General features: G+C 50.2%; 1 protein-coding gene across 4 annotated transcripts in view; it reads left to right on the top strand.

Moving 5' to 3' along the window:
* The window catches only part of C2CD3 (C2 calcium dependent domain containing 3), a 73310-nt gene extending 66275 nt beyond the window's left edge, over window positions 1-7035 (top strand). For 3 of the 4 annotated variants that reach the window (XM_019530545.1, XM_019530544.1, XM_019530543.1), the window contains exon 32: window positions 6260-7035. In XM_019530545.1, the coding sequence (XP_019386090.1) occupies window positions 6260-6403 (144 nt within the window). In that variant the 3' untranslated portion in view covers window positions 6404-7035. The other variant, XM_019530546.1, reaches the window with a different exon arrangement.
* Window positions 7036-9922: the final 2887 nt, after the last annotated feature.

The following is a 9922-nucleotide window of genomic DNA, read 5'->3' as shown; positions in this document are numbered from 1 at the left end:
GGCCTATAGTTGCCCGGGTCCTCCCTCCTCCCCTTTTTTAAAGATGGCAACCACGTTGGCCATCTTCCATCTCGGTATGCTCCCTGCCACTGTTGTGGTCTCCTTCACAGGCCAAGCCTCTCTGCTGCATTGTAACACAGCAGGGCACTGCTGGGTCATAATATGATGGATGTTGATGTTCTTCTACGTGTGATGGGATAAAATAAATTATGGCAGCTGGGCTAGGTCTACATAACGGCTTCTTAATCATGCCACCACCTGGGTAACCTCTTTGTAGATCCACACCAACCACGCTGCCCAGCTATGGTACAGTAGAGGCCAGTAGGTCAGTGGAACACGCCATACACTTCTGAACATCAAGTCAGTGACTTAGGCATCTGTTTTTGAAAAGGCAGGTCTTTTAGTTTGGTTGTTACAGAGCCTGGGCCCTCTATACATGGAAATTTATAGCCAGTGGTACAGCAGTTTTGGTGACCAACCATACTGTCCCCTCTGCTGGTAGCAGGCTTGTTGGGCTGATGGCTATGCGCCTGATAAATGAGGTGGATGATAAAACTAGTATTAGTAGTGAGACGGTGAGAGCAGCAGAGTCTGCATGAAATGGCTGGCAGACAAGGTTGTTTGGGTGAATCTGATATCTTTTATTAGACCAACTTAAATAGTGGGAAAACAATTATTAAGCAAGGTTTTGGGTTCAAAACCCCTTCATCAGGCTAAGGAAGTTTCAGCAGTTGTTGTATGCTCCTCCTGGCTGGAATGGAAAGTAAAGAAGCCAGAGGCTGGGCTGGTGTGCATGCAAGACGAGTCAGTGAAAACGTAGATTGAGGAGTCAACGGGTAAGAGACAGGCTTGGGCGCAGGGGTGGGAAGAGAGAAGGGGGATGAATAGTGGAGAGAGACCTGGAGAGTCAGCTGTCAGGCAGGTTATGATGTGTCATAAATCCAGTGTCTATATTCACTCCATGATCTTTAGTATCCAGGAGATTGATGAAGTGGAGTTCATAGGCTCGTCTCTGGGAAGTGTTTTGTAAGTTCCCTTCGAGGATCAGGACTGAGAGATTGGAGAGAGTGGTTTTCTTGTGAGAAATGTGCCCCCACCGGTAATTGGGTATTCCTGTCTTTGATAGATGTCCGGTGTGCGTTCATTCTGGCGCGCAGGTGTTGTTTGGTCTCTCCTACGTATTTTCCATCAGAGCATTTGGTGCATTGGATGAGATGTGTGACATTTCTGGAGGTCCAGCTGGAAGATCCAGGAATGCTGATGGCTCTGCTGTGGGGTGTAGTGATTGCGGGGTGGTGGAGAGGTGTTGGCCGGTTTTGCATTTCTTGTCCTGGCATGGTCTGGATCCATCTGGTGTGTTCTGGGCCTGAGGAAGTTTGCTTCTGGTGATGAGGTTAGCAAGGTTCAGTGCTTGTTTGAAGGCTGGGATGGGTGGCTCTGGGAAGATCTCTTTAAGAATAGGGTCTCTTTCTAGAATGGGTTGGAATTGTCTGAGGATTTTCCATATGGGCTCGAGGGAGGGGTGATATGTCATAACCAGCAGTGTGTGACTTATGGGGGTAGCAATCCCAGGAGATCTCTTCAGTGCAAATGCGGTGGTATCTGAGGGCTTGGCTGTATATCACAGCTTTCTTGGTGTGTTTGGGGTGATTGCTGGTTCTGTGCAGATACGTATGTTGGTCTGTGGGTTTCTTGTATAACGTGGTCTGTATTTTACCATTCTGGATACTGATCATTGTGTCTAAAAAGGAGATGTTGGTGCTGGAGTATTCTAAAGAAAGTCGGATGGAGATTGTTGAATTTCTGGTGGAACTCAATCTGAGATTGCAGGTTTTCAGTCCAAATGATGAAGATGTCATCAGTACATCTTAAGTATAGCAAGGGTTTGATGGTGCAGTTCTTGAGGAAGTCGTCTTCCAGGTGGCTTATAAAAAGGTTGGCATATTGTGGGGCCATTTTGTGCCCATAGCTGTTCCCATGGTCTGGAGGAAGTGTTGGTTATTAAAAATGAAATTGTTGTGTGGGAGGATGAAGTGATATCTTTGGGTCTGTATTCTGAGTTGTAATCCTGTTCCTGTAGATATGCAAGGCAGGCTTGGATGCCATCCTGGTGTGGGATGTTGGTATATAGGCTGGCAACGTCCGTGGTGGCTAGGAGGCTGTTGCTGGGAAGGTGGTCTATGTTTTTAAGTTTCCATAGAAAGTCTGTAGTGTCTTGGACAAAACTTGCTGTGTGGGTGACGAGCGGTTTTAGGATTGATTCAATGAAACCTGATCTTTCCTCAGTTAGGATCCCATGGTTGGACATGATAGGTCTGCCAGGGGTCCCTTGTTTGTGGATTTTAGGGAGCATGTAAAAAGTCCCCGGGTTAGGTAGTGGGGGGATCAGGGTCTGTAGTTTTTCTTGTAGTCCTGATGGAAATGATTTGATGGTGTTATTAAGTTTCTTGGTGAAGAGGGGAGTAGGATCTTCTTGTAGTTCTTTGTAGTAGGTGGTGTCGGAGAGCTGTCTGTTGGCTTCCTTTATGTAGCCTTCACGGTTTGGGATGACTGTGGCTCCTCCTTTATCTGCTGGTTTTATTACTCTGTGGCGGCTAGATCGTAGAGGTTCTGTGGCCTTTTCCTCCGGCAGAGCGAGGTTGTTGCTGTGCGTGTGTTGCTGATTATTTCCTTGTTCATTCTTCCCTGAAGCAGTCAGTGTAGCGGTCCAGGTTAGGGTTTCGTCCACAGTGAGGTGTCCAGTCTGATGTTTTTGGGGGGTTTGGGGTTGATCGTTTCCTGAATGTTGTCAGAGGAATGAGTTGTTATTGGGAGTGGGTTCAGTTTGGTGGTGGAAATAGTCCTGGAGGCGGAGGAAGAATTCTAGTTCTCCGCATTGAAGTATTTTATTGGAGTATTTTTCTGGACAGAAATTTAGGCCTTCAGAAAGGACAGATTTTTCAGTTTGGTAAGTGTGCGTGTGGAGAGATTGATAATATTTGTGGGTTGGTTGCTGCTTTCAGGTTTATCAGGTCTGAGGTTGGAAGGCTGGACGGCGCTGGTATTGTTCCCTGGATGGTTGTTTTGCGGCCGGAGAACTTGTTCTTGGAGCAATTTGTTCCATTTCGTCTTTTTGTGTAGGATGAATGCTGTAGAAAGTTTCTTGTAGTCTCTTTGTATCCATTGTATATTATTAGGGAAGATGATTGGATTTCTGTCCTTTAAGTTGTTGTCGTATGTGGTGCTTTCCTTCCTGAGTTGGTCTCTTTTGGAGGAGATTAGGTGAAGTAGATGATTTCTAATTTTCTCTGAAGTTCTTCTGCATAGCTGCAAGGCATATTTGGAGTTGTGTGTAGTAGTCAGAGGACTGTAGATGTTCAGTCCTCAGGGAACGAAGTTGTGTTTCTTGCATAGGCTTAGAAAATATATGTTGCTGTTGAGTTTGGCTTCTTTCTTTTTCCAGTTGTACAGTGAAATGGCTGGTGCACTTATCATAGCTAAGTGATGCCCTTGTCAAGGAAGATGAATGGCGAGGTGCCCATTAGGAGCTAGGTGCCCATTAGTCCTGGGGGGTGGTTTAAGGGCATTGTATTGTATGGGCTTGCATTAATGCACCCTTAGTTCTAGTGTGGAGTGGGCAAAGCCTGTGGGTAGGAGCAACCTCCTGGAAGATGCAAAGGGCTATCTTCCTGACCCATTCTCATGAGGATGATCCATGCGTTGCATGTGCCTCGGACCGTTGTGCTGAGTCTGACGCTTAAATCGCCAGCAAGATAATCCCCTACCCACCGTTCACTTTAAAATAGGAAGCAGATGAATAAGGGCCCCCAAGCCCTTCTCCCTAGAGAGGCTGGCTTACCTTGGGGGACCCTGCCGACAGCTGCCATGCCCAAGTATGACAAACACCACTCAGTTCCTGCAGCCCAGCCATGTGGGTGAAAGGTTAGCCAGGCTGCTCTGTTCAGCAGGTGATAAGCATATCTGGAGCTTATTTCAGAAGTCCCAACTATACCGAGGAACATGCTCATATTACACTACAGATGGCTTCCCGTTCATAATGGGCGTGGACTCAAGGCTGCCCATACCTCTGGGCTCCAAGCTTGTGGGAGCAAGAGTAGGTTTCCTTCAGTCCCTTTGCTACCATTCATCTCGGTGGATAATGTAGAACGGGCTTCCCTGAACAAGGGAAGAGCCAGGGGAAAGCAAATGAATTCAAATCAGCACTCGGGTACTTGCCACTCCAGTCCCGTGTGTATCCATGCTTGCGTGAGCAGCAGCGCTGCATGAAGATGGGCCCAGGTTATCTGTGTGGTTTAGTGTAACCCTTTTGTTGGAGCGTTAATGCCCAATGGCACCCCACTGTAGCTCCACACTGGGCACATACATCTACGCGTTCATTAACGCACTATAGTTACTGCGCAGGAACTTGCATTACTGCGCGGTAGCACCGGTGCATCATTTTTTAGTGACGTTTACTGCACAGTCACTTAATAACACGGCACAGTAACGTATTAGCATGGCTTTTGCCCAGCACGCTACTGCGCCGTGTTATTAAGCAACTGTGCAGTGTCTTGTGTAAACGCACTCACTGTTCATTAGCAGCAGGTTTGGGCACGGGTGGAGGGACCTGAGCTGCAGCACAGGAAATACGTAAGCTGTGTGTGGTTAAAGTCTAGGTCTTAATTTAGTAGCTTGAGACTTTATTGTATTTGGGCCCCAAACTGTGACCTACAGACACATTCTAAGGGGAAGATGGTTTCTAAATCCCTTTGGGTACGGAGGAGTAGGCTGCTCTGTTTAGTAGCTTCGCATAGGAAAGCTCTTTGGGTTGAGAAACCCATGTGCCTCTGGGGAAGGGTGTTAGCATGCATGCACACAGATCTCCCTGACCTCCCACCAGATAGTCCCCAGGTACAGGAACCACGTGGAACGCACACAAATGGCTGCTGGTGCATAGAGAAGCAGCAATCTGGCCATTGGCATATTAATAAAACCATGGGGTTTAGTTTCAGGTTGTTCAAAGCAACAAGAGGCTAAAGATTCCCTGTTCAGGTGAAGCTGGTTCTTGGGCTCCCAGTGCTTGGAGCTAATGGGTGGCGTTTAAGCTCTGAGGCAAGTTGGTGGGGATTTTTGAGAAGTTCAAAGGTCAGCGCTGAGAAAGCCGGAGAAAACTCCATTCAGTGCAGGACAGCTGGTGGGTCAGTGCCGGCAGGCTGTGTCATCTGTTTTCTGTTGCTCCTCACCTCCAGCTCTGGAGAAACCGTGCACGTGCCCTGGGGAGAGGCTGGAGCTGTCTCCTAAAGAACTGGAGAGCCAAAGTGGTAGCAGTGTAACTAGGCATGGGCCACCAGGGCACAAGCCACGGGTGCTGACTAAGTCAGTGGCCCTGTAGTGGAGGCAGGGAGGCTCCAGCCACGGAGATCAGGAACAGAAGTCCCCCTCATCAGCGTCCTCCCCTTGCTCTCCCATGGGGAGATGCTGCTGTAGGGGGGGTCAGCACGATCAGCACCCAGCATGTTACCCCTGTCTCTGCCCCTGCACCCATCTTTTTTTTTATGCCAGATTAAGGGCTTTGCATTGTTACTCACTTTGGCAACTGGGGACAGTGACTGCATTAACCCCAGAGCTGCCAGCCACACCAACAGACCCTCCCCGCACAGCCATGCAAGCAGAGAGAAGTGCAGAAAGTCAGCCAGCAGCAGCAAGAGAAAGAGAAGTGACCTGGGGATTTGCAAACCCCTTCAAATTTCAAGTCTAAGCAGAGGAGCTTTGTGGGTGGCAAGGGAAGGGAGCATTAAAAGCAGCTTAGAAAGCGACAGTAAAGTAGCCATTCACATAGGTTGTCTCACATGCACGTCCTGAGACCGCTGCGAGAAACATGCCCTGCCCAGATGTTCCCACTCGGCGTGTGCTACTTGCTGAGAAATGCTGTGTCATTGCTTTCTGCCTTGTGTACAAGGACGGCACCAGTTTCAGGTCCTACTGCACTGACTACACACCATTTTTTTTTTTTTTTTTCAGTAATCAGCTCTTTCAGAATAAATAGGGCTTATTTCTCAGCTGGGGTCTCAGGATGGCCAGGGGAGCAGTAAAACCATACCCACACTGTCAGGGCCTGCATTGTGAGAACTGTCACCGAAAGCAGAACGGGAACCCAACCATTCTCAGCTACACAGATGACTCCGCTTTTCCCAGAACCACTGCTGTCCTTCCTTGTGATGAGCAGAGCACCACTCTGCATTTTGCCTGGTGCTTAGTGCTGTCACTGTCTCTTCCTCAGGCCGGAAGCGGTGCCGCTGCCGGGGGAATCCCGTACCGGAGGCAAAACCGACTCAGACCAAAACTGACCTCAGCTGATCTGCCGGAGCAGGAAACAAGAAGAATCGCCCGGATATTTTCAGCACAGTTGTCCAAGAAAGAATAGCCTGGCTCTGAGAGGCTGTGTCTCAAGGCTTGTTGCATTCCTCAGGCCCTGCCTTTGGGGAGCCTGAAACCCTGGGGAAACCAAACTACTTCGACTGCAAAGCCATCCGGCCGCCCCACCCAGGCCTCCTCTTCTGAAAGAAACGTGGAGGTTTGCCTGCACACAAAAGCTGGGGATCTGGAGGCTGAACACCCTGACCCCATGGATCTCGGCGGAGCCTGTGGGTGTTGTGCAGGCAGTAAGGTCAGATCCCTGGACACCTATTTTCACTGGTGTCCTGTGAATTTTGTCACTAACTCCAGCTCTGTATTTGAAGCTGCAAAGTTTTATCTGCTCTCTGGGTACTTCCAAAGCCTTACACTCGGGGAAGATTCAATAATGATCTCTTTGCAGGCTAGGTAATGAAACATCCTATTTTTGGATAAGCTGTGGGTGTTTTCCTTGACACAGGGTAGGGGAAATGTTTGAAGTAGTTTCACTGTTAAGAGAAATGAAGTGTCAGTTCATTTTACTCACTGAGGGAAAATCCATCCAAATTCTCTGCAGCAGGATGCACAATGACAGCCCCCTGTTGAATGGCCACAGATAACCCAGGCTGGGAAAGCCATGATTTTGCACATTAAGTGACTTTTAAAAAACATTTTTCCATTTGCAAGACAAATCTCTTCCTGTGGGAGCTGATGCTAATTTTTACACGGCTTCTGTGCATTGCACATAAAATGCAGTGATACTATAAAAATACGAATCTTTTTTGTGAGTGGGTGTGTGACTTTGTGTAAATTATTTTTCCTATTTTTTATGAACGTGTAGAGTCATTTCTAACTAAAATCGATCAACAGCTTTGAGTGTCTGAAGGGACCTGACTTGAACCCAGACGAGGATGATTTATTTTTATACAGATGTTCCAGTGCCACTTGTCATCCATGTTTCAATAAAAGAATCCCGGTGTTTTTGTGATGTCTGCTGCGTCTGGTACTGCTGTAGAAGCAAGTGGTTCCTGGGCTGGAGCATTAGAGGCTGCTCCTAAAAGAGTCGGTGATAGCACTCTTGGCTTCGGCGTGGCAGGCAGAGAACAATAGTGACATGGTAGCTGCTTTCCCAGCTGCTGCAACGCTTGACGCGCGCAAGGGGTGCCCATGACAGCACCCAGGAAGCTGACATGCGGTTGTCCCTGGCTGAATCCCTGCCTCCCATTCAGACAATGCGCCTGGCACAATTATTTTGTTAATGTCTTCAGTGCCTGTGGTGGGCCCAGACAAGGACAGGCGATGTTGCCATTATCAGATGTCTCGCAATCCCATAAACAAGCAACAGCAATCATGAACTGAATGTCCCGACTCCAGCAACTCGATAGCTCCTGGCAGGCCAGCCTGTGGCTGAGCTCTCCTCTGCTCTGGGCTCTTCATGCCCACTTAGTGCCAAATGAATGGGGACATCGGTGCTGAGCAGAGGGGTGACTGCCATGGTGCTGGGGGGAGCCATTTCTATACCTTCTTCCTCTTACATTGACGTCACCGGCTGTGCCTTCCTCTCCGTAGCGGGGGACATGGGGTCTTGTATATTAATAACCTTTACAGCAGCATGATGTTGGCTGCGTGGTTCCTTTGCTTCACCTGTGGCAGGATCAGGTCCAGTGCCTTGTGTCGTATCAGGGTTGATTTGCTAAGAGGCTGTATAGGATTGGTGATATGGCTGCTCTAACCCCCTTCAGCAGGGAGTTGGGCTAAGTGGCCTTTGGAGGTCCCTTCCAGCCTCACTTCCCTATGACCCAGCAAAACCCCCTGGCATGGGGAGGACATGCAGAAAGAAACAGCATGAGGACCTGGACGATGGTCTGTGCTGCCATTGTGTTGACCAACGCGCAAGAGCGGCAAGAGTGAAACTGGGTGTTCACATGATCCTAAGAGCAGGGCAGTCAGGACAAAGGCCTACTCAGCCCTATTAAAACTAAGTTGTCAAGGGAGTTAAATGAGCCTAATGTCCTTTGCGGGGTAGAGGAACAGCCTCAAATCTGCCCCCGTGCACACGGAAGAGTCGAGGTGCGCTCCTGCTCTGCCGGGCTGTTGAATCGGTTCCAAAGGTTCTTCCTTTCCTTAGCGCATCAAGTGCATTTGAGTTCTCAGTGCTGTTCACCCCAAGCATTAAGCAGAGGGAATAAAAAGTCACCTCTCAAATCCAGCAGGTTTCCCTTGCGTGGCTTCTCTGGTTACCTATGTTCTCCAGTCTGCCAGGAGGTGAGGGGTCAAGCAGATCTGGAAACAAAAGGGATGTGGCTTCAGAAAACCAGCGGCTGCTTTTGTCCATCACAGGACGTGACAGGCTCCCGCAGCACCGTACTTCTCCGAATGAGGGGTGTCATTCAGAGCTGGATCCCAGGGGCGAGAGTTTCTCGTGACACTGCTCTGGCCGGGGGGTTCCAGTTGCTACTGCTGAGACAGCCCGTGGTGTCAGGCCACGATCCACCACAGGCTTAGGAAGGGGCTGGCCCCACCTCGGCATGAGTGTACATCTTGCAGCAAGAGCCTCCTGCCCCTCTCACTGCAGCGTATGCTGTTGCAGCACATGCAGGGATGAGGGCAGGACTGTTCCTGACCTACGGCCTCCCGGCAGCATCCCGTACTGGGGCAGAGTGGAGGTGGAGGCCTTGATCTTTCCCATGGGGACAGAGCCTGGGGAGAAGTCTCACTGCGGAGGTGGCCACGGGAGCTTGGGCTTCTTCCCAGCCGAGCCCTTGGGGGCAGGTTATTTCTGGTCTGTTATTCCCGGAGAGTGCAGAGGCGCGGGGAAGAGTACAGCTTGCAGGGCAGAGCGCTCTCCTGACCTGGCCCCAGTGCCCTGCTCGAGGCGAGCGAGTGTGTGCAGCGCGTAGCAGAGGCTGATCGGCTGGAGGGAGCCCGGCAGCGGAGCTCCGCATACGCCCCTGGAGGAAACAGCTTCCAAACAGCCCTCTCCGAACTAAACGGCCTCGTTCGCCTCAGGCTCTGACTGTGGGCACGTGCAGATGGGGTCTGTGTCTTGTCATCAGCCCACACCAGCTAGTACCTTATGTGGAAGCTGCCTGCCGCCTGGTACTCTGACCCCCCACTTCTCCCCACAGTCATGCCTGCTTTGGCGTCCGGTTGTCCATGCCTGCTGCCCCCTGGAACCAAGGAAACGAGCTCTGAGATTGCCTCGGTGATGGATAATAGCATCGTAACACATCAATGGTCCCATAGGAGCATCCTGGCTGTCCTTGCGCTGTGACCCACAGGCAACCGGGGTCCCAGAGGGCTGGTAGAGAGGGAGCCCTGTGCTGCTAGAGCAGCAGAAGTCCTCTCTATTAGCCACACACTGGCACACTGGCACCTTTCCCATCTTCGCCGGCATGCCAAGGAAGCGCGATATCCATAGTATCAAGAGGAAACTACCCTCTCCCTCATGCCCAGCAGTGGGTTTCCCAGTAGGTCTCCTGTAGTGCTGACCTAGGCAGGGCACTCTCCTTGCCCTGGCAAGCAGCATCCTACAGGTGTGAATGAAACC

The sequence above is a fragment of the Crocodylus porosus genome, unplaced genomic scaffold (assembly GCF_001723895.1).
Source record: "Crocodylus porosus isolate Cpor-Errol unplaced genomic scaffold, CroPor_comp1, whole genome shotgun sequence".
Taxonomy (NCBI): Eukaryota; Metazoa; Chordata; order Crocodylia; family Crocodylidae; genus Crocodylus; species Crocodylus porosus.
Note: the sequence above shows the minus strand (reverse complement) of the source record. Positions and strands in the feature narration are given on the sequence as shown.